General features: G+C 50.8%; 2 protein-coding genes across 2 annotated transcripts in view; one reads left to right on the top strand and one right to left on the bottom strand.

Moving 5' to 3' along the window:
* The window catches only part of LARP1 (La ribonucleoprotein 1, translational regulator), a 42,563-nt gene extending 35,923 nt beyond the window's left edge, over positions 1-6,640 (top strand). Inside the window, exons 11-20 of the mRNA XM_074155404.1 lie at positions 734-903; positions 1,199-1,558; positions 2,702-2,825; positions 3,444-3,649; positions 3,746-3,852; positions 4,239-4,390; positions 4,680-4,824; positions 5,065-5,174; positions 5,703-5,830; positions 6,419-6,640. Of these exons, the coding sequence (XP_074011505.1) occupies positions 734-903; positions 1,199-1,558; positions 2,702-2,825; positions 3,444-3,649; positions 3,746-3,852; positions 4,239-4,390; positions 4,680-4,824; positions 5,065-5,174; positions 5,703-5,830; positions 6,419-6,640 (1,724 nt within the window). The remainder of the gene's footprint in view (positions 1-733; positions 904-1,198; positions 1,559-2,701; positions 2,826-3,443; positions 3,650-3,745; positions 3,853-4,238; positions 4,391-4,679; positions 4,825-5,064; positions 5,175-5,702; positions 5,831-6,418) is intronic.
* Positions 6,641-13,467: 6,827 nt separating this feature from the next.
* On the bottom strand, positions 13,468-22,865 carry FAXDC2 (fatty acid hydroxylase domain containing 2). The gene is made up of 9 exons (XM_074156435.1): positions 22,809-22,865; positions 21,640-21,687; positions 18,684-18,775; positions 18,477-18,580; positions 17,628-17,749; positions 17,096-17,301; positions 16,063-16,168; positions 14,838-15,004; positions 13,468-13,624 (listed from the first exon to the last, which is right to left on the bottom strand). Exons 2-9 carry the CDS (start codon positions 21,685-21,687, stop codon positions 13,468-13,470), a joined length of 1,002 nt encoding a protein of 333 aa, XP_074012536.1. The 5' UTR covers positions 22,809-22,865.
* Positions 22,866-23,976: the final 1,111 nt, after the last annotated feature.

Here is a 23,976-nt window from a genome sequence, read left to right as displayed (position 1 = left end):
TGCTGTCTCCGTACATGGGGAAATGTGGACAAGACTGATTCTGTAGCTTTTCCTCTGCGGGGAATTTGGGCAGGGTCAGTCCCACTGAAAGTCTCTTGGCTGTGCCAGGAAATACTCTCCTATTGCTGGGCAGAGCAGAGAACCCAACTGCTTGTGAACCCAACTTTTTCTTAATGACTGAGGAGATATTGGGCACAAATGGGGCAGCAGGTATGGAGCTTTCAGCTGAGTGTTGGGGAAGGGTCTGCTGTCCTTCATGAACTTGTCACCCTGCTCTTGTCACCCCATTCCATGGGGGCTGGCAGGAGCCCGGGCTGGTCCCAGGAGGTGCTGTTGTAAGAATTAGTGCTTCTTGGTGCTGTCTTAAGAGTTAGTTTTGGCAGGAGGAGATCTCTTTCCACTGGCTGCAGACTGTCTTCGGAAGGTTTCTCCGAGAGCAGCAGAGCACTTGTTTTAGGACTTTGTGTGTTTGGGAATCTGCCACCTGCAGAGCTCTGTGGCCCTCTGGCATCACAGCCTTAACTGGGAACTTTTTATTTCCCCACCCCAGAGCCCCCAACACTTGTGGGGAATGTGCTGGTAAGCCTTGGCCACTGGATGCTATCTAGTCCCACAAGCTGTGCCATGCTACTAAAATAACTCCCATCTTCGGTCGGGTGCTTTAAGGACACAGCTCCCCTCTGCCAGCTCCTTCCCTCCCTCTAAAGCACCTCGTGGCTCTTGTTGGCTCTAGAGTCTGCTCCTGGCTCCCCACGTGCTGCCAGCCCGGTCCCCACCAAAACGGAGGAGGTCAGTAACCTGAAGACGATGCCCAAGGGCCTGTCTGCAAGTCTGCCAGACCTGGATTCGGAGACGTGGATTGAAGTGAAGAAGAGACCTCGGCCATCCCCAGCCAGGCCCAAGGTAGGTGGTGACATCGGAGCTGTTGGGCTGGGGGTCTCCCAGTTTTCTGGGTGACTTGAATCCTAGGTAGGCAGGCTTCAGATCAAATAAGGTCTGTTGGTCATGGGAGTGATGTCCTAGTCTCTTCTGACCCCCTTTGGAGCTGCTGCTTAGTGGTGTAAATGAGGTACTCTCCCCAAATGGGCAGCTTCTGGCTGCGGTAAGGAAACACAGGGCAATAGCTGGGTCTCCACGCAGTAGGTTTGTGCTGCTGTGTGATCTTTACCCTGTGTCATCTTTGCCTCCCTACCCGTAGAAACCAGAGGAGTCAAAGACACCGCAGCAGCAGAAGCAGAAGGACCAAGATGAACCTGAGGAGCTAGACTTCCTCTTTGATGAAGAGATGGAGCAGATGGACGGCCGCAAGAACACCTTCACTGACTGGTCAGATGAAGATTCAGATTACGAGATCGATGATCGGGACGTGAACAAGATCCTCATCGTGACGCAGACGCCTCCTTACCTGCGCCGGCATCCTGGTGGGGACCGGACTGGCAACCACACATCCAGGGCTAAAATGAGCTCAGAGCTGGCCAAGGTGATCAATGACGGGCTGTACTACTACGAGCAGGACCTGTGGACAGAGCAGTTTGAGCCAGAGTATTCGCAGATCAAGGTGAGAGCAGCTCTGATCCAAAGAAGGGGCTTCTCACAGGGAGCTTCGTGTGCAGCAGGCTGGCCACCCTGTTGGTGTGGGATAGAAAAGGTGGTACAACAGGTTACAGCCCACTCGTGGGGTAGTTTCCTGGCTTCCAGTGCCATGCTCCGCTGTGTCAGGGATAAACACAGCTCTGTAATGTGGTGTAAGGCTGCAGCCGGGTAAACAAAGTGCCAGTAGCGAGGTGACCTGGAACACGAGGTCCGTTTGCTCCACTGTCTGCCAGGGTCTTGGCAGGCAGGGTGAAATCTATGGAGGGAACCAGGTGTCTCTGCACTGTCTGTAGTGCCCAGCACTCCATGCCTCAGTCCCTTGGAGACTGTTCTTACTGGGAATGGGTTCATTGATGGCTGGGCTGCACTTGGCCTGGGTATTCTTCTCCATTTTGCTGCCAGTTTGCACAGACATGGGCTTTTTATAGAAGGCCCATCTGCTGCTTTGAAACATTTGAGTCCCAACATGGTGACTCTCGCAGTCGGGGACTTGCCTAGGCTTGTTCAGTGACTGAAGCTATTTTGGCTGTGAGGTGGGATGGCCCGTTGGAGCTACCAGCTGGGCTTATTGTTTGATACCTGCCACATTGCTGAAGCAGTGCTGCTCTTTGAGGTGACAGAAGCTGAGGACATGTGGGGAGAGCAGGTGACAGAGGGACAGGATGTGCTGGGCCCTTCAAATGCATGGGAGCATTGTGCCCCACTGCTGGTGTGGTGGTGAGGAGGCTCTGTGGGTGCAAGAACATGGCAGGGACAGTGGGGTCCTGGCCAAGCTTGCCTTGAACCTTGCTGGACCAGCACTGATGCCGATGGGTGAAAGCCTGAAAGAAGCAAGCAATGGTTAGCGGAGGTGCCATGTAAGGTCCCTGAAAGCTTGGGAGCAGCAAGTGGCTCGGGTCTGGCGCGTGCAGGGTCCTTTTTCTGTTTCCTGCACCTCCCCTTCTACCTCTGCGCAGCACGTTGCCCTTCTGGCCAATGAGGCCTCGTGGCTGCACTTGGTGCCCAGCATTGTGGCTGCTGGATGAGCAGAGCAGTGGTTATGATTAGTTGATGGGATGAGGGCAGAAGAGGGCGATTGGTTGCTTCATTGTCTTTCTCTTCAATGCAGCAAGAAGTGGAGAACTTCAAGAAGGTGAATATGATCAGCAGAGAGCAGTTTGACACCCTGACGCCAGAGCCCCCTGTGGATCCAAACCAAGAAGTCCCTCCTGGTCCCCCCAGGTTCCAGCAAGGTAAGAGACAGGGCATGAACGGGTGGGACTGAATTTGTCCCTTCCTCCTAGTGAGAGGTCCTCAGAGGTTGGGTGGTAGCTGGGGGGAAGGAATTGGGGCCACAACTGGGTAGGATTATTTTTCCCAGAGCATTGCTCTTCTCCCAGCTGAATGTTTTGGGGCTCCAGAGGAGGAGGCCCAAAAGCAGGGGTGTCCCAGCAGAGTGAGAAAACTTTGATGGACTTTGATGTAGCTCCCTGGATGTGACTTTTCTTTTGGACCCTCTGACTACCTGGAATGCAGCTGCCTGCTTGGTCCTTGTTTGCCTGTTGGTGGCACCTGGTGCCCTGTCTTTCTCCTGGGGATGGGGGATTTGTCGCTCGTTAGCCACTTGGAAGCAGATACTTTGTGGGATCCCTGGAAGCTCAATCCTTAGACCTGCTGCTAGGCTTTGGGCTGCTTGGCCAGGCTGGTGACATGCTGGATTTGAAGCTGCTTGTCTCTGAGGGCTGGGTTGTGTATCCTTGTGTTCCTGCCCCTGCTGCTTCCTATCTGCTGGATGGGTGTCCCTTGGCTGTAATGATGCTCGTGTGCTCAGAGCTCAGCTTGACCCTGACTGGGGGGTTTTCTCTCTGCAGTACCTACAGATGCTTTGGCTAACAAGTTGTTTGGAGTCCCTGAGCCTTCAACCATCGCCCGGTCTTTGCCTACAACTGTACCAGAATCACCCAACTACCGTAATGCCAGGACCCCCCGGACCCCTCGCACGCCTCAGCTGAAGGACCCAACGCAGACACCCCGGTTCTACCCGGTGGTGAAAGAGGGCAGGACGATAGATGCCAAGGTGGGACCGGGGCTTGGGTGCGGGACAGGAACTGGGGTTTCCCAGCTGGGCACTGGGGAGGAAGGGGACATATCCCTGTTGCACCATGTCTTGCAGACTCCACGGAAGAGGAAGACAAGGCACAGTTCGAACCCTCCAATGGAGTGCCACGTGGGCTGGGTGATGGACTCTCGGGAGCACAGGCCCCGAACTGCCTCCATCAGGTACTGGAGGCGGGCATGCATGGTCACGGAGGAGCCAGGAATGGGAAAGGGAGCATCTGGTGGGAAGGAAGGAGAAAGGCAGTGTCTGGTCTTGCAGGGGAGGTCTCCTGTTAGGTGGCTGCAGAAAGGGCTGGGATCCAGCTTGTCCCCCCTGGAAGGAGCTGAGGAAAGTCTGAAGTCTTGTAATAATGAGAAGAGACTCAGTTGGGAACACTGGTTCCCTTCCTAGTAGGATACCCTGTGGCTGAGGTCCGAAACCCAGAGTAGACAGTCACTGGAAGTCAGTGGGACCAACAGATAAGTGCCGCAGGGTAGAGCGTGACCCCACTCTGCTGTCAGACGGGTGATGCCAAAGAAAGGGGTTGATAGGAGTCTCTTGTGCTCAGCTCCAGCCCCTCGGAGGGGACCCCGGCCATCGGGAGCTATGGCTGCACCCCGCAGTCCCTGCCCAAGTTTCAGCATCCTTCGCACGAGCTGCTCAAGGAGAACGGCTTCACGCAACATGTCTACCACAAGTACCGTCGGCGCTGCCTTAACGGTAAGGATGGCTGCGCTGCAGGACATGGGGCAGGTGTCTGTGCTCTGCTGTGTTGGCGGGCAGGGTATGGCAGCAGAGCACACGGGTGGAGATAAGCAGGGTCCTACAGGACACCTTGCTGGTAGCTGATGTTTCTCCACAGTCTGTGGTGAGCATGAGCTCAGGGTGTCCAGCACTGGGGCTGGATGTAGCCACAGTGGCACAGGGCCCTCCTGTACACAAGCCCTTGTGGAGAGCTGGCTCACTGAGAGAGGATCTGCCTTGTGATCATCCCTATTTCCCAAAACAGAGCGGAAACGACTGGGCATTGGTCAGTCCCAGGAGATGAACACGCTCTTCCGGTTTTGGTCCTTCTTCCTCCGAGATCACTTCAACAAGAAAATGTATGAGGAGTTCAAGCAACTGGCTGTGGAGGACGGGAAGGAGGGATACAGGTAGGAGAGGAGGGGCAGAATGCCCTTTCCTGGGAGGGGAGGAAGGGAAGAAGGGTTGGCCCTTTCGCAGTGATTGTGGCAAAACAAAGGTAGCATCTGTGCCTTTTGCAAAGGTAGGACTGGGGCCACCCTCGGTCACCTCCTGCTGCTGGTACACAGCAGGGTTCTTGTCTCAAGAGCCTCTCTGCCCGGCCGTTGTACCTACTGGTGTCTGAGCACCATGTGCCGCTCCGTTTCCAGGTACGGTCTGGAGTGCCTTTTCAGATACTACAGCTACGGGCTGGAGAAGAAATTCCGGCCAGACATATTTAAGGACTTTCAAGAAGAGACCATCAAGGATTACGAAGCTGGTAGGTATCTCCTTTGGCCTCCCCTGGGGTTGGCAGTGAGGTAGCTCAGCTGCATGGCTGCTCCTGGGGCTCTTCTCATGATTTGGGGAAGCCGCATAATGCTGTACATTAACATGTGCGATGGGGACTGCCTGGATATCCTGTTGGTCACTTCACAGGAGAGGGTTGAGTGGATGCTCCCTGGCCTGAAGACTGCTAGGGAGATGGAGGAGGGCAGTGGGAAGCTGTAGCTCTCCCAAAACATTTCCCTAGAAGCACTGATTCCTCTAGGATTTTTCAAGGCCCTGCAGTGCCTCAGCCTTGTCACCACCAGGTCAGCTGAGCCTGGGGACATCCCCTGTCAAGAGGGCTGCCCAGTACTGATGTAGGCTGCTTCCTTTCAGGTTCTCCCTCTTACCTTGGTTGTGCCCACCAGTGGGACAGGAGGGTCTGTGGGGTGAGCAGTGGGGAGGCCTGGAGGGAACAGTTCTGACATGTGGTTTGACTTCTTGTCCTGCTGACATCTTGTTTGGTTTTATCCCTCTCCAGGACAGCTCTACGGGCTGGAAAAGTTCTGGGCCTTCTTAAAATATTCCAAAGCCAAAAATCTGGACATTAACAGCAAACTGCAAGAATACCTCAGCAAGTTCAAGCGCCTCGAGGACTTCCGAGTGGATGTGAGTAGATGCAATGCCTGCACCACACTGACAGCCCCTGCAGATGCCCCTTGGCCACCCTCCAAGGAGGATTTTGGGGGCTGGTCCCCAAGCGGTGCCAGGCAGGGGAAGTCAGTGACACCTAGTGTCATGCCCCGTCATTGCAGCCGTGCCAGGAACAAGCTGCAGGGTTTGAATATTGCAAATCCACTTCAGAGTGGCTCTCTGGGGAACTGGATGAGCCCATCTTCCCTGATGAGCTGAGGAGGGAGGAAAGTGAGCCTTGATGGCTTGAGTGGAGCCAGCACTGTGTGGAGCTTCGGCTCCCAGACTTCTGGACTGTGCCCCATGTGTGGGAAGGAGGTGTCCAAGAGCAAGTTGTCACCCTTGTGCTTGATTGGAAGTCAGTCTGTCTTTCTGTCAGCAAATCTGGCAGCAGTGGATTTGGAGAGGAGGGCAGCTGTGTGCTCGGGGTGGGGGTGTGTGTTCCTTGTGGGTCAGGGAGAGAAGTTGCAACTGGAGGTTTGCAGGAAAGCTGTTCTCTGATCTAGGGGGAGGGGACCTGCATTTGGAGGAGGCTGTGCTGATACTGGGGTGCTTCTCTTCCAGCCACCCATGGGGGAGGAAGGTGGACACAAGAGATACCCTACGACGTCAGGGGGAGATGGCAGGAAGCGCTACCCGTCCCAGTCTTCCAGCAAAACGGTCAGCCAGTGCCCATCCAGCCAAGCCCATGCCTCGCCCAGCCAGCCTGCACAAGAGGATGCCAAAAACCTGAGCCAGCAATCCCCTGTCCCGTCGGCTGCAGAGTCGCAGACACTGGGGAAGTAGAGAGGCTGCAGCGCCTGCTTCCTGTTGGGGGACGGGGTGGGTTGGTGGGGGACTGGCTCGGAGAAGGGGAGACATGAGAGAGTGGGACAGGAAGGTAGCTGGAAGGTGGGTGCCCAGGAATAGGCTGCTTGGGAGAAACTTCAACGCACACGATTCTTTCTCTTGTGGCTGGAAAGCAAAGACGATCTGCATCTAAATCACCATTTTGCTATTAGAACCCTGACCAGAGCCAGACCCGCTCCCAGCAGACCCATCCTTTGCTCTCCCTTCCCTCCCCTCCTGTGCACACACTCATGTCTTAGTGTCTTCTTCAAACAAAAAAATATGTTTTGGCTGGGTTGGAAAGGGGAGATTTTTTTTATTATTATATATATATATCAAGTTTTAAATTATTGCTAGAAGTTCGTCTGGATTTACCAAAACAAGTCTGCTCTGTGCGGCCCCTACGACCCCTCTGTGTCCCCCCTCGGATTGCAGGGCAGCCTTCTTAGGAAGCTCGGAGGAGCGAGGTTCCCTGATGGGGGACCGAAGCCGCAGTGTGTCACGACGCTGCGGAGCCTCTGATCTCCATGACCTGGCTGACGTCTCCCATTCCACGTGCGGTGGTGCCTCTCTGACATCGACCGCCGCGACAGGAGCATCACCCTGTTTGTCCTCGTCGTCCCTCTTCCCCAGCGTCTTCACCTCCAATCTTCCCGAGGGTCTGGCTCTCCCTCTGCCCGCCTCTCCCTTCCATCACGGACAATTTGGAAGTCAACCAAAGGACCTTCGCCAAGGATAGGCTTGTTCTGACTCCTTCGTGCGAGGACGGCTGGTGGGAGACCAGCAGGCACCTGGACTCGAGCCTGCGTGGATGGTGCACCCGCTGCCCCAGGAACGCCCATCGCATGCAAAGACAGGACTTTGCCGAAGGAGGTTTCCTCTTCCTTTTCCCTTGGAAAAATGAAACAACGACAACAAAAAAACCCCACAAACTCCTCTAAACCAACAACAACAACAAAACTCTTTAAAAAGACAAATCTCCCTTTTGCTTTCTTCCTTGGAAATATTACTGAAAAAAAAAAAAACCAAACAAAAAAACACAAAAAAAGAAAACATAAAAAAAAAAAAGTTGCCTTATGGTGGAGCTGGACCGGGGAGGATTGCTGGCTTCCTGCACCCTGGGGCATGCTGGGCTCTCGGCCCCCCCCGGCCCAGAGACTCCTCACGGCATTGCTGCCGAGCTGATCTTCCCCGCGGCCTTTCCTCTGACCCTGCAGCTCGCTCGGATGCCTCCCCCCATCACGGAGCCCCCCCTGCCAGCCCTGATTCTCGTGGGGGAAGGTGCCGAGGGCAGTCAAATCCAAGACTTGTGCTCATGAAGTAGTTGAAGCCGCTATGTTGTGTATATACCATTGTAGCATCCTCCCTGCCGCAGCGACTGTACGTGCTAATGGCCTCTCTCTGGGCCAGCTGGGGCAGGAGGTGGGTCTGCTCCGCTCTGCGCCTCCAGCGTGGTCAGGAGGTGAGCGAGGAGATCCGTCACAGCAGCTGGAGGGACTGGTCCTTGCTGCGAGTGAGTGGGAGGGCTGGCATGTCCCTGGTGCCACTTAATGCTGTAGACTGATGGGGGGGCGATGCAGCCCTGGGGAGCCTGTATGTCACAGCCATCACTGGCCCAGGGCTGCTGGTGGGTGTGAGTGGTGACCTGCCCAGCCAAAGGAGGGCTCTCGCCCTGTGCATCTTGTCTTGGCAGGCGGCTGTGTGGAGTCTCCTGCTCAGGGTAGTGTCCCTGAGCATCTCCAAGGGCTGAGATAACACCGCGCTGCTCCTTGCTTGGCTGAGGCGGGGATGGCTGCAGAGCTGCTGTGGCATTTACTGGGTTCCTCCGCCCAGCACCGGGTGGGCTTCAGCAAGCAAAACCCTCCCCGGGCTGGTGAGCTGCCTTCTCTCATGGGGGGCATGTGTTGGAAGGGTGAGATCTGCTCCTGGGGCCCAGAAACAGCACTGGAAAGTTGTGCTCCCCGCCATAAGGGTGGAAGCTCCTTCTCAGCCAGAGCCACTTGTGTTGCTGCTGCTCTGCTCCATCTCCTGGGTCGGGATAACCTGCTTTGCAGCTGGCTTGGTTGTGGCTCGGGCACCGCAGTGGGCTACTCAAAGATGCAGCTAATCGCGTTACCCTCTCTGTAAAATCACAAGCTGGTAACAAATGGCGTTTTCCGAAAGTACCCATTTTATCCAGTGCTGTGGCTGGGAGGAGTCATCATCTCTCCAGGGCTGTCCCCGTAGGGCTGCGGGGCTGGTGGGTGAGAGCAACCAGGAGCTGAGATCAATAGGGTGAGCTTGGGCGAGTTGTCCATCAGCAGTGGCTGTGGGTGCTGGTGGGGCCCTGGCTGGAGCTGACACCTTTCCGAAGTGACACTGCGCCGAGGATGCTGCTGTAGGATTTGGGGGGAGGGGGGAAAGGGGGGGAGGTGGGTGGACTGGTCCGCGCCGAGTGGCTTGGTGAACTGCTGCTAGAACTGAAAGCACAGCTGGGTTTGAGTGAGGCTGGGGAGCTGCTACGTTGCCGTTTCCTGGTGGTGTGTGATCCTGCCCTGGTCTGTCCGTCCCTGCCACGTCACCCCGGGACCGCTGGCAGGCCCGATTTCAGCATGGCAACCTGTCTGAGGCCGTGGCTTGCTCCGTTACAGCAGCAGTGCCCTGGGCTTGCAGGGTGGTAACTGGGCAAGATGGGCAAGTAATGCTTGTACAGTGCTGTGGCCGTGACTGTTATATCTGGATTAACCCTCTCTCGTGAGCCAGAGTCAGGTCTCTGAGGTTGTGGATGCAGCCAGGTTTGTCCCTGATTTGGGAAGGAGCCTTAGAGGTTGGAGATGGGGCTTGGTCAAGGACACTGGCGGTGTGCTGCTGGTTGTTGACAAGCTGAAGTGGGTCTGGATGTGCCGCGGGTTGTCCCTGCTGCTGCGTCCCCATGCTCCTCTCGTCGGTGCGTGTTCTCTTTTTGAAGCCAATTGTCTGCATTTTAGCAAGAAATCAGATAGGAAATGAGGAGGAAGGAGCTCCTCAGTGGAACAACTCGTGATGTGGAGTTGTTGCTTGTGGAGCAGACTGGAATTGCTGGGGTGGTAGAAGAGGCAAGAAATTGCCCAGAGGATTTCCCAAAATCTGAATTGATTTAAATTACTTCTTAATTTCTGAGGCTGAGACTCTAGTCTTGGCACGGAAGAGGTTCCCCCCTCCTCCCTCCCCCCCCCCCCCCGAGTCAGTGGTTTGTCACATCAGTGTGGCTGAGGGCCCCGTGTGAAACCCCCCCCCTGTTTCCCAGGGGAAGGTGGGTCAGAAGAGCAATCCCAGTGGTCCCCCCCACCCTCTGGAGTTGCAGACTGTGTGCTTTGTCTTACTGTTTTTTCGGGCAGCCTCTGCGATGCCCCCCAGTCGCAGCGTGAGTGGTAGCAGAGGACAGGGAGCTCAGGTGCTCTGGTGACAGGGCAGCATCCTGCATCCCTGTGCTGGGTGGTGGCCGTGGTCCATGCCAGGCTGAGGAAGGGCTGGCCATGGCAAGGCTTTCCCCCTGTCTTAGGGATTGCACGGGGGACAGGTCTGCAGAGGCACTTTCCCTCTTGCTGCCTACAGAAGGCATCACACGTGGCTTGCTCCACCACCGGACAAAGGGACAGCTGTGTAGGGAGGGGGTTTGCTTTGAGCTTGGATGCTTCATGATCATGTTTTGTGCTTTTTTTTTTTTTCTTTTTTTGAATTTTAGTGGTCTGAGTGGTCGGGCACGAGTACTCGCTGTGAATGCTGATGGGTCCCACAGCTCGCGAGGGCTGTGTGGCCAGAGGGAGCCCTGCTTTTGGACAGGCCATTGGGCCCTCTGGCAGAGCAGGGGGGGGCGCTCCCCATCTCGCCCCCTCTTCTCGGGAGGTCCCAGGCTGCTACGGCCGGGGGTCCTTGCTGAGGCCCAGTGTGTCAGCCCATCTTTGGGATGCAGGCGGTTGCAGTGGGTACAGAGCTCTGGCGTGGGGTCAGGAGTGGAGGTGGAAGGTGTGTTTCAGAGGAGGCTTTGTCGCTTTGCCATGCTCGGTTTTGGGGGGAAAAAAAAAAATAAATTAAAAAAAAGTAATAATCCTGCTGCTCCATTCAGCTGTCTGTCCCTCTTCCTGCTGCTCCCCTCGCACCACCAGTGGTGGCTCGTCACTGTAGCCCTTGGAGTCCCTCGAGTTTCGGCAACTGCTCATCTTGCTTAGGACTGGCTGACTGTACTGTAACAAAATGATGCGTTAACCTCAGTGTCCTGCCACGTGTCTGTACACGTTCCACATGGCAGTGCGAGGAGGGGGGGGGGGGGGGAAGCCTTCTTAGCTGTTAATGCCTTTCCAGTTATTTTATCAAAAGGAAAAACAAGAGAGAAAAAAAAAAAGGAAAACTGTAAATGTAGCAAGCTGTGTTTGCAATGCTTCTTTTCTCCTGTCTCCTCTGAGGCTGGTTATGTCACTTTGTCACTGTTTTGAAATGGATGCTAGGCTCCTTTTAAGAGAGGGTTGCTACGCTTGATGTTAAATGCCTCACTGACTTTTTTTTTTTTTTGAAGTTTCCAATACAGGCAATAGATGAATGACTTTTTTTTTTTTTTTTTTTTTTTAAAAGAAAATGTTCATCTCGGTGGCATGGAGCGGGTGGCTGGAGGGCAGCGTTTCAATGAGTAGTTTACAGTTTCACTTTCTGCAGACACTTGAACATAGGACCGATGTATCTGTGACAAGCACATCCCTTGGTGGGAAGCTCCAGAGGAGCGGGGAGCGCCCTGGGTGCCAGCCAGCCCCCCCCCCCCCCCCCCCCCCGCCACTTCCCCTGCCCCACGGCGGGCAGAGCATGCTCGGGTCACCCCCAGGGTCCCCACGCTGTCCCCATGTGGCTTGCTCTCCAGGTGTCAGCCCCACATGGGGGCTGGCTCGTGCCGGTGGTGGCCCTCAAGGAGGGGGTCCCTGGCACCTCTTGGTCCCTCCAGCCTCCCGGGTGCAGCCCCACTCCCCCTCCTCCTCTCCCAGCCTGTCCCGGTCCCCTGGGGGTCGGAAACCTTTGGATCTGTGGCTCGGAACCCTCCGCTGAGCTGTGCCCCGGCGAGGGTGGCCCTCTGCTCTCCCGCCTGGAGCAAAAGGGGTGATGGTTCGATGTGCTGGCCCTTCTCAAACCCTGTGTGTCCCAACCTCAGCCTTCTGTTTCCCAAAACTAGAAAGTGTGTGCAACCTTCTTCAGCTGCATTTATCGTAGAGACAAATTTAAAATGACTCATCACAGACCATGTATCACTTGGGAGGAAAATCTTGTTAATATGGCCCCGCTGTACATGATCCATCTTCTGTCGATAGTACATAATCTTTGACCCATGTGCTAGGATCATCATCACATATAAAAGGAAAAGAGAAAAATGTAAAATACTTGAATGAGAGCTTGTATTATAACATTAATATTATTCAGAGTATCTGCTTTCTAGGCTGATGTGATTCATTATTCTAGTAATGCTTTAGTCCTTTGTAATTTGTGGTAATTATGCTTTTTCCTTTTTAATACAAAAAAAAATGTATAAAAATAAAAACTTCAAAAGACAATGCAGCCTGGGTTTTCTGTTCTGCTGACTTGCCCTCCCCAGGGGATCCGTGGGTGGATGAGCGGGTTCATCCCTCTGCGGTTGTAGGTGGGGGAAGAGATTTGGCTTCCCTGGGTAGAGCTGGGCTTGACAGCAGGTAAGTACCACAGGTCAGCCCTGCGTGTCCTCTCCTCGGAGGAGAGGACATGGGTCTAGTGATGGTGAGAGGCAGGTGGCACTTTTGTCCCAGGCTCCCAGACAGGATGGAGATTTAAAAAGATCGTGGAGAAAATTCATGGCATGTCTCGATGGGTTGTGTAGGTACTTAGGGATGTGCATAAAAGGTACCGGTGCTTTTTGTTGGGCCCTTTCTTAAGGGATTTCACTTATCGCACAGCTCAGGACAGCAGCGACTCTTCTTTCCCTGGAAGATCTCATTCCATAGTTTATCCTTGTCTGGAGCTGCTTTTTGTTTGGTTTGTGCCTCCTGTTGGCGTGTGTTGAGTGAGGTGAGGCTCGGCAGGAGGGGGTGATGTACCAGGGCTTCTGCCGTGTGGCACATCAGCTCCCAGCACTGCGTCCCTGTCCCATGAGAGGGAAACTCACTTCGTGTTTGTGAACGTTAGTTTGTGGAGCAGAGATGAGGACGTGAGGGCCCTTAATTCAGACCCGTAGTGACCTCTCGCGTGAAGAAAAACTGCTGGGAGGGGGAGTCAGGCTGCTGTTGCATGTGCAGGGCAGAGTGTTTCCAAAGCTGTGGCCCCACGGACTTTCCGTGAGGTTGCATCCTGTGTCCCAGGTGTTCTGAGTCTCAGAAAAACAGTGGTTTTAATTCCTATCATATATATTTATAATGATCTTGCTGGTGTTTCTATAGAATGCTCCTGAAAGAGGCCAAAGCATGGCCTGTGAAAGCTGAAAGTGTTTTAAAACCTCAATAATGAGAATTCCCCAAAGCCACGTGGCCCAGAAAGCGTTTGCCTTACACAGGCAGCCAGAACCAAGGAACAGTGCAAGTAATTAAGGAAAAAAAACCTCTAAACTTTGTTTAAAAATAGCTTTCTAGAGCGGTTGTGCCTTGGGTAGAAAATAACAGGCAGCAAAAGTGCAGTCATTTCAAGTAGCGTGTTTAAAGTTCACCTTTGGGTTTCCTTACGCGTGAACAATAGCTTGTTTCCCAATTAAAATACTATTTGGCTTAAATAATTGTCGCTCGCTTGGCTCGTCACTGGGCTGTAAGAACGGCGGGCTGCGGGGCTCACTCTGCCCGCTTGGGTGCCTCGGGGATGCTCTCCGAGAGCGGCGTGAGGCTGAGGAGGACCCTGTGTCTCTCGTAGGCTTTGGTTTGTCTGAACACTGTATCCGTTCCATGCAGATAATCCAGCACCCCCAGGACTCCGTAGCACTGGTTGAACCTGGAAACCAAACGGAGATTAAACATCACTGGAAGTTACTGAGGTTGTTTCGCCCTTCCTGTCTCCATCTCCTTTCAGAGCCCTGAGAAGCCATCCATGATTTCTGCCACTGCACCAGTCTCTCTTGTGTCCCTAACAAAGCCTGGGTGAAACTTCTCCTCCAGCTTCCCTCTCTGGTGCCGTCGTGACCCAGAAATGGTGGCACTGAACAACAGCCATCTCTCTCCGGAGCAGCTGGACAGCCGGGTTGCTGTGTCTGCCTGTTCGCAAGACCTGTCTGCCCTGGGACACAGAGCCGCCCTGGGACGTGGAGCTGTCATGCTCCCAGCACGGGGACACCAGCACAGCTGTTCCTCCCAGAGAGCGTCTTGGCTCTGCAGGGATCCATGTTCTGACATGAGCTGAGCTCCAGAGGAAATTAGCGGCAATGAGAACTGGCACCGTGGTTTGGATGTTGCCCAGCGTTTGCCACATGGGCTGTTCCTGCAGGAGGGGCAGACTGTTCGAGGGAGTACATCTGTGAATTTAGTGCACACCTGGGAGATGGCAGCACTTGGTCCACTCCTGTGGTAGGCATCCCTGAAACGTTGCTCTCTCCAGTTTAGGAGGAGGCTGGGAATCTCTGTTGGGAAGGGTTAATTGTTGTTGTTTGGGCAAGGTGTTACCTGATGGGTGTTACTCATCCCAGTGTAGGGGAGAGGGATAGACAGGCTCCCTGCAAATTTACTTCAGCTGTGTTTTGCCCTTGCTCTGTCTTTATTCTTGACCATGTGCAACATCTGCTGAACTTCTAGGAAGAGCCTTGCAGAGAACTGTCTCTGACCCTGTGCTTGTGCTGGGGGATGTCCAGGAGATACCTGCTGCTTCCGGCACTGTGCTTTCTTTCCTCCCATGGAATCTTTGGAAACTTGAACCCCCCCAACCTCAGCTGTAGTGTTTGTGCTTTGGAGAAAGTTTCCAAGTCAGCTGGTGGAGGGGGGGAGATGGCAGTTGTGTGGGCAGTGGGCTGGAGTGCTCCGAAATCCCTGTCTGCGTTGAACCGCTTTGAGATCTGACAGTGTTCAGCCTGCTCTCGGGTACGAGCAGAGAAGTCTACCCAGTTCACCCGAGTTATGCAAACCCACTTGACCCTCAGAGAGGAGCTTTGCCCGTCAGCAGCGCCAGGGCGCGGGCAGGAGGGGAAGGGGAAAAGCCGAGCAGTGCCCAGACGTACTTGAGGTGGTGGAAGTCGTGGAACTCCGGCGACGGGAGGAAGGGCAGGTGGTAGCCGCAGTGCGAAATGCTTGTTGTTATGAGAGCAAGGGAGAACCACGCTGCGATTGAAACAATGTGAGACCCCATGACCATCGGGCCAGTCATGACAGGCAGCGTGTTGGAGAGCTGGAAATGAGAAGCAAATTCTACCTCGTTAATGGGTCCACAACAAGCAGACTCTCCTCTCGGAGCTGAATCGTTTCACCTGGGTGATAACATCACATTAGTTTTGTGCAAACAGCGTAAAGGGAAGATCTCTCTGCAAACACCTCACTGAAATTACATAATTATCAAAGAAATAATAATTTACTCTGAGCTAACTGTGTTTTACTCTACTGCAAAACATATCACAGCCTAAGCTTGCAGTAGAAGTCAGATGTGAAATCAAAGTTGGGGTGAGGGCAGCCTGGTTCCCGTAAATCACCCTGGAGTCAGAGGTCTCAATTCCAGCCTCACCTTGGAATAATGGTGAAGCTGCTCTTGGGGAACTTAACTGCCAAAGGACACTGCCCTGGGGACACGTGCAGTCAAAAGCAGCGATGTGATGATCCTGGCTGCATCCTACCAGCGTCCTCGTTGTGTCCTACCAGTGGCACAAATGCCTGCCACTGCCCACACTAGGCTTCCTGCACCAGCTAGGCTCAGCTGGACTCTGAAATACAAAGTCATTCTGCTGCTCAAAGACTGTCAGTTATGGAGACTCCCAGAGCTGGTGCTGCCACCCAGGACTACAGTGAACAGGAGATGGTACTGAGAAGTGGGATCTTCTGAAGGTGGGATGTGTTTGCGTGAGAAGTCTGGGCTGGAGCAGCGCTGGGGGACGCTCCTGCAAACACTGATCCCAGCCACCAGCATGAAAATCTTGATGGAATCCTGAGTCCGTGCAGTGACCCAGACTGTGTAAGTGCCACATCTCCTGCTGCAAGCACTGTATGTGCTCAAGGAAGCACCATTCAGTCATTTCCTTATCTGTTGGAGGCTCTTAAAGGTGGCGGAGTCCAGTATAAACAGGTATCACCACCCTTCTACAGCTTGGCTGCTTGGCCATGCAGCTCAGCTTCCTCTTCCTAAGAAGGAAGAGTCTAAGGGCGCATTTGCTGTTCTTCTCTTACCACTCCTCCTCATCCCGTGGAAATCACACTCCATGCAGGAACTGGAGGGTGACCATGGGAGGATCCACTTACTATGTGCTCTACTGGGTGAGCGTAAATGGAGACCACGCCGATGGGGGCTGTCCATTCGTGGTGCTTCTTGTGAATGTGCTTATACAGGAGCGGGAGGTGAACCAGCCTAAGTCGAGAAAACAGAGAAATGTAGGTTTTGAGCTCTGTAAGAAGGGAACGTAGAGTAACCTAACACAGAATTTCTGATGGGGACTTGCTCATACCTCTTCTTTATTAAAGATTTTAGTTGGGAATAAGAGTGTAGGACTCTGGGCTTCCTTCTCTCTTTTTCTTTAACTCGGAGCCCTCACCTAATGTATGCATCCGCTGACTGATGGCAAACTTAAGGCCAGATAAATCCCATAAATCAAAGTCCCCGAATGACCGATTTGCTCAAACCCGGGAGTGCTTCTGAGGGGAAGACTCACTTTATATTTTCACTGTTTTACCTACTGGTAAGTAATAGAGGTAGAATTTTAGGTTCTGTGGGCCCTTAATAAATTGTTCTTTATGGGGTTTTTTGTGTGCATTTGTCCAAAAAGAAAACCTACATAGTTGTGAGAATGCTGCACTTGCTTCTGTGCAGCCTTGAAGGCTTTTTTCCTCCTTGCTTTAGGTTTTTCCTTTAATGCTGGTGTCAGTGCTCAGAGAGCCTGCAGTGTCAGGAGCCAGGCCCTGCTTCGTAGGTGCCGTACAAGTGAACAAGAGATCGGTCATGGACTTCTTAAGCTTTTTTCTTTCAAGGTAGTCACTCATCTTCTCTTCTTGAAGAATGTCGGGTTATAGCTTTTGTGTGAAGCTAGCTGCTTTGTTTTTTCTTAGCCTTTAAGCTGTTCCACCTTTGTAATTTTACCCATTTTAGCTTACTAGAGTTACCAGCAGCATCACAGCACCCAAACCTCATGCTGTAAGGCTGGATTCTGGGACCCGTGAGTCTTCCCATATAAATCCAAGATTAGTGGAAGAGTGGGGACTAGGACTATTGCTGTTGCAGGAGATGGGTGTAAGCTTAAAGATGTGGGAGAAAACCACGGAGTCCTGTTCCTGTACTTACCTGTGCGTATAATAAAAGAGAATTTCCTCTATTATGGTGAAGATGCTTAGCTCCACAAGAAACCAGTGGAAGGTGGGTAATTCCTTGCTGAAGGTATTACCCCACCATTTCATAACGGAGAACATAGGCACAAGCATGGGCAAGGAGATAAAGAACTGATTAAACAGCGCTACATAGATGGCTTGGCGCAATTTCTTTGTGTCCACCTGCAAAAGAGAAGTGAGGACTTGATGCTAAATCAGAAGCAATGTGGCTTTGAATTGGGAGGATAAAGAGCTTTAAGATTTGCAGGCTGTTTCTGTGTTAGTTTTGGGATCAACTTTTTAACAAGCAGTCAATCCGGATCTGATCAGTAGCCTAATTACAAGAACTGCCTTCCTAACTGCAGCGGGTATACAAGACTCGGCTTGATTCCCCTTGAATCCTATCTGGTTGCAAGAGAAAAGCACAACAGGTTCTTCTCCCCACTCCTGGCCTAAGAGACTGCAGGAAGTGTTTAGCCAGCAGCAGAGGCAGAGCGATAAATACTTACAGGATCATTCTTGCCCAGCTGAATGCGATAGCGAGTAATAAAAGCTGGCTTTCCTGTTACATCAGCCACCATAAGGATTCCATTGAAGCACCAGAAAGCAAGGGCAGGCACCAGTGCAGCCCCTGTGGCGTGAGGAAAGGGCAGAGATGTGTGAATAAATTGAGAGCTATGGCTAAATCAGAAAAAAAATACAGTGGCGTAGCACCCAGAGGACCTTGCTGGGACCCAGATGTGCCAGGTGCATATCCCCTGCCCTGAGATGCTTTAAGATGGAATATGGGTAAGTTCTGACATCCAGGTAAGACCTAGGGAATTGGGAGGACGTTAGAGAAGACAAGTGTCTCATAGGTTACAACTTGCCACAACTGAGGCTAAGAAAGGGCTTTTCTGGGAGGCTGTGGGGGTCTCCGTCATGGGTGATTTTTAAATACAAGTAGGATAAGGTTGAGTTGATCCCTGGGACCTTACAAGGTCCCTACCAGGCCTGTTCACCAGCTGTTAATCCAGACAGAGCAGAGTTTTATAGGTGCTACAGCAAGAGTAAAATTCACTAATTTTACTTTAATTTTCAGTAATTAGTTCTACAGAATCATTCAGTTCTCACAGGAGCAAAGAGTGTGTTCAGGGAAGCCATTTCGGCAGCGGCACAAAGATCAAATATTGAATCTGTATAGGGACTCTAATGATGAGCCAGTCCAAAGGTGGCACAGTCACACTACTGTGGCTGGCTTTGAAGCCTATACTGTTCCAGTGGGAGGATGAGTGAGTTTGGGAAGGCATGTCCATGTCCCCCTTTTAGATGTAATACCCAAGTGGTTCCTCCTACAGCAGAGAGTTGTTGACACTTACCAAGGAGGAAGATTGTCCACTCATCTCCCTCAAACCGGTAGTAGAACTCTAGCCATGTTGTTTGCCAGAAATGGCCTAAGGTGTCCCAGATACTCTGCGCATACCTGGGGGAATAAGCGTTCTTGGTTGCCCATCTTTTCATCATCCACTTTTTCCCCTCCCCACAGAAAAATTTCTCCTCGAGCCCCTTCGTTCAAACAACCTTACCAAGAAACGGAGTTCACTAAGGCGGTGAATACGAACAGGCCTGTACCAAGGACACAGGCAGTGATCTTCATGGCATGCCAGAGCTTCTCTTCCTGTGAGAAGCAACAAGAGTAAGCGTGTGCTGTTGTGTCCTACACGAGCATGCTTTGTATTTGAAATGCAGGAGGTAAAGGCAGTCCTATGGTGACCCATTTTGTTTCACAAACTCTCTAAAGAACGTAATAACAAAGCTGTTATGGGATATTGTGTGTAATTGAGGGAGGGGAGTACACACATCCATCTGCCATGCTTACAGAGACCTGAAGTGTCACTGACATGGAATTTCTCTGGAATAACCAAAGGAGAGAAAGGATCGCTGAGTTTTCCCTCTTTGTTTTTATTTGGTGTGCTTCTTGGTACCTGGAGAACTAAAATATAAGGAGCTTCTGGATAACTCAGAGCAGTAGGAAAGGAAGACCTGGGGTAAGGAATGGTGCTCCATCACAAGACCTCCCTCCCTCAGTATTTTCTCCCTCCCAGTAAGCAGTATGCTTTCTCCCTGACATAGTCAAGAGCTGTTGTGCTCAGATGATCTGATTAGTAGCTCCAGTTAATCCAGAACCACTCCTCTCAACTTTCCTCTTTGCTTTGAAGACCAATTCTGAAGAAAGGCTCATGTGCTCAGAAGCTTGCGCTTTTTTCCCCAAGTATAACAGAGGTTTAATACAGGATGTTACCTTTCCTCACATAATTCACTTTGCTGTGCCTTCGGGCCATCACAGGTACTGCTCGGTTCTAGTACTGAGAGTAGAACTTGTCAAGTAGGTACCACCTGCCATCTGTCTAGAACAGCTGCACAGTAACAAGGAGCTAAAATACTCAACTTCTTGAAAGTATAAAGTTCTCTGAATCCCTGTTCTCAGTCACAGAATTGTTATCTACTGAAAAATATTCCTGTGTACAGCAGAAGGGCAGCTGTGATGTTAGCATGACTCTTTTATCACAGTGAGGATTTTAACTATACAAAGCAACTGCACAAGAGCCAGAAAATTACCAGTGAGACTTTCTGATTCCAGGAATAAGTATATTTTGAAAGCAGTGTTCAATATATTTCGGCATGTAAATATTCAAAACCAAGTTGTACAGCAAACACATGACAAATGTATAATTAACTATCTGTCTTTTAGAGTAGCCCAAGTCGGAATTAGTTCTGGAATTCAGCAATCTTAGTTTGCATTTTCTTAGGTGAATATACATTACATTTATCTGCAGGATAAATGTTTTAAAAAAAATTAATGCAATTCTAAACTAATATAGTGTAATTACCAGCTAGTGTCTTATTCATTACTCTGTCCTTCCTGTTTTTTAACTGTGTTGTTGTGCTGCACAAACAGATTGGAGTAAAAATCGCATGATTCATAGTTGCTGTCCTGCCCATCTCCTGTCAGAGAGGACAAACAAGAGGGACAGCTCACTAATAAATGTTGAATGCAGGTGTGTTTAGGGTAATGCAATATAGAAGAATCCTCTCTACACAGTCTTCAGTGTTATGAGCTTCTTTAAGATTCTGTAACAGCTACAGAACATTAAACATCACCCAGGACTTGTCAGCAATATTTATCTGTCCCAGGACAGAACTTTGCTCATTAGCACTGAAACTTTCCTCATTAAAAGAAACAACTGTTTCCTCCTATCATCTTTTTTTTTTTTTTTTTTTTTTTTTTTTTAAATCAAGTTAGCAACCGGGGAGGAAGTAATTTAAAGGACTCTTGCCCTACAGCTTGGTGTTTGTGAACCCTACAGGTCTATATTAGAAGCAACACAATCAGTTGCCAGCATTATCAGTGGGTGTTCTGAGCTACAATTGCAAGGCTGGCTAAAACCATCTGTTCCAGCTTCAGATAGTGGGTGCTGGACTCTGAAGATTTGCTCTCTTAGCAGTTTCATACTTGGAATTGCATCCGTGTTATGCCTCATGTACGCTGACATGAGGTAAGACCTTCTTCATCTTTAGACCCTGGAAGACCATCTATGTATTCTTTAGAAAAAAGGTTACAAAAGCTATAAAAAGCTTAGAGCTTTTTAACAGAATCATATCCTATAAACCCCTCTTTTTCCTGGGATGAAGAAAACATACCAAAGAAAACTCTGATGTCTTACAAGAGTCAGAATTTTCAGTTAGACCAAATAGTATTTTAGAGTCTCCAGCATCTTCCAGCTGAAGGACTCAAAGAGTTTAAAGAACTAGTAACTCCTAATTCTCATCAGACATTGTGTATGTTTTGCTTTGAGATAGGACAGAGAGCAGCTAAAGCTCAGTACTGAAGCTATTTTAAAAGCCCTGTGGCTAGAAACTGTCTTGTTTCGAGGCTGTGTTTTTATTGCACGTGATGGAGTGATTACGTGAATGAATCCCACACAGTGTAATTACATGAGCTGTAGAAGCGGAGAAGTTTACATAGAAAAAAAAAAATCTTGCTCATCAAGTTCAAGTGCTAACACCCTGTTTCTCTTCATGCCAACAGCTCCAGCATAGTAGTTTCCAAACTCTGATCTATGGATTGCTTGAGATCTTGCCCTTAAAGGGCTTGTATAAGTTGGCAAATTCCTTAAGTGCAGAACCGGGTTGCTGCCTGCAAGGTAAAGAGACTGGGCACATCGGCTGGGAAACACATTGTGAGGACCACTTTGAGATCCGAGCCCAGTTAGGTGGCACACCTTCTGGTTACGGTGGAGTGTTGTGGTCTCTTACCACGCAAGCAAAGGTTAACGGGCCCGTCACCACTTGGTGCTGCAGCTGCAGTCCACTGGAAGGGAAAAAGTACTGGGAAAATGTGGCTGTGATGAGCTCCTAGTTGTGCTAAAGGGATCAGAGTGTGGATCTTTCTGTCATTTCTCTTAGAAGATGATTCAACACATCCAGCCTTCCAAAGAACCTGCACGACATTTCCTTTAAAAGATGACCTTGAGCCTTTACCTGCTTCTGCTGCTCAGCCATGGTGGAATATCCAGAGTCTCTTCTCATCTGAAATAAGAGGTGATCTACGTAAGTGAACCTTGTACAGCTGGAGCGTGGAAGAATACAACGCTGACAACAGCAAATCCCCTCAACTTCGAGCTCGGTTGCAAAACTGTAAAATATTTACTCTCTGTCCTGTCCTGCTCCCTCCTTCATGTTGGCCATGAGCTCTTGAGAAGAAAACTGCCCTATTTCCTGACCAGTTAGTATTGTCCCAGAAGAACCAACAAGGATGCAAGGGCAGCAAAGAAAAATGGGACAAGAGCCAAACCCAAAGCTTTAGGTTGTGGCAGTGGTGTGTTGTGGCACGGTTGCTGCCCTTGACCTGGCCCATTGCACTCAATGGGATCTCCAGCCCTTCGCAGACTGCGAGCAAATGATGATATGGGACATGGGCTCTTCCATAACGACGACACGCTGTTAAACTAACATGAATGAAAACAAAAATCTGACTACAGCAATGTGAGTTTGTGCTATGGAGAAGGAACGCAGCAGAGCTCCACACAGCCCTCGCTTACATGGCAGGGGAACTGTAAGTTACAGCATAAGAATATGGTAAGTGAGAAAATCATCTTTACTTCAAGTCCCGCTGTCGTCAGTTTGGAGGTTTAAAGTCCTAAATGGACAGGTGGCAACCTCATAATAAATCTCCCTGCATTTGGCTCTGGCTTGACTGTTTATTGCTGGATTTAGTAAAAAAAAAAAAAAAAAAATCCAACTTTTAAGTAGCTGCTGGGGCTTCACAGTTGTCCATGGCCATGGGAAGATCTCCGTATTTCAGGATGTGCTGTGGCTGTCCTAGGAATTACTGCATAGCTGTTTTTATATTGCTGCCCCTCTTAACATAAATTATAATTAGCAAAAGCTAACAAAACATTCCTTAAGGTTTTCTTGGTTTCACCCGGTCTTAAAGAACAAACACATAAATTCTAATACTATGAAGGCCAGATTCCTGAGGACTGCAGAATTTAACCCATTTTGCTTTTCATACTCAGGGGAATATTCAAGCACAGGCAAACCATGTTACCTCAGGCAACAAGGGAAAGTACAAAGAAGGTAGAAAGGCACCTGAAGTACAAGGAAAAACAGTTGGAAAATTACTCATGAGAAAGATGACATTCTATTACCTTTATGATGCCAGCAAACCTCTTGGGAGCACCCCTCTTGGAGCGTTTCAGAAGGGAGGAATACGCTGCCAAAAAGAAGTCATAGAATCATAGAATGGTTAGAGTTGGAAGGGACCTTAAAGATCATGTGGTTCCAACCCCCCTGCCATGGGCAGGGACACCTCCACTAGAGCAGGTTGCTCAAAGCCCCATCCAGCCTGGCCTTAAACACCTCCAGGGATGGGGCATCCACAACTTCCCTGGGCAACCTGTTCCGGTGCTTCACCACCCTCACTGTAAAGAATTTCCTCCTAATATCTAATCTAAATCTCCCCTCTTCCAATTTAAAACCACTACCCCTTGTCCTGTCACTACATCTCCTGACAAGGAGTCCCTCTCCGGCTCTCCTGTAGGCTCCCTTCAGATATTGGAAGGCTGCTATGAGGTCTCCCCGGAGCCTTCTCTTCTCCAGGCTGAACAACCCCAGCTCTCTCAGCCTGTCTTCATAGGAGAGGTGTTTCATCCCTCTGATCATCTTCGTGGCCCTCCGCTGGACCCGTTCCAACAGGTCCATGTCCTTCCTGTGTTGAGGACTCCAAAGCTGGACACAGTATTCCAGGTGGGGTCTCACGAGCACAGAGTAGAGGGGTAGAATCACCTCCCGCGACCTGCTGGCCACACTTCTCTCGATGCAGCCCAGGATTCGGTTGGCTTTCTGGGCTGCCAGTGCGCACTGCCGGCTCATGTTGAGCTTCTCATCCACATTAGCCAGGAGATTACACTTTAGCTTCAAAATGGTACCTTTCTGGGTACGTTCTTACAAATGCAACTCTGTTTATTTACAAGTGTTTCCAGCTCTGTTTCCCTACGTTACACGTTAGTATGCAGGTCAAGGGGCACAAGACAGAAAAATTGGGCACGTTTTTCCTGCTTGGGTTCCCGCTTACTCATGGATAGAAAAGGACAAGGGCAGTTCACCAAACTACATGCTTTAGTGGAAGAAACTGATGTTAAATTGTTCTGAGAAGGAAAAAAAAAAAAATCAGGCAAAAAGTGACTTGAAACTTGAAGCCATGAGCCCAACTCCCTATTTCGCCACTAGGATTGTATATACTCCTATGGGAAATGCTAACTTTGGGTAGCAGCCTTAAAAACCAATAAACAAGTTAACTTTGTCTCCCTTGGCCAA

The sequence above is a fragment of the Numenius arquata genome, chromosome 11, assembly GCF_964106895.1.
Source record: "Numenius arquata chromosome 11, bNumArq3.hap1.1, whole genome shotgun sequence".
Classification (NCBI taxonomy): domain Eukaryota; kingdom Metazoa; phylum Chordata; class Aves; order Charadriiformes; family Scolopacidae; genus Numenius; species Numenius arquata.
This window is presented reverse-complemented; position numbering and strand designations above follow the sequence as displayed.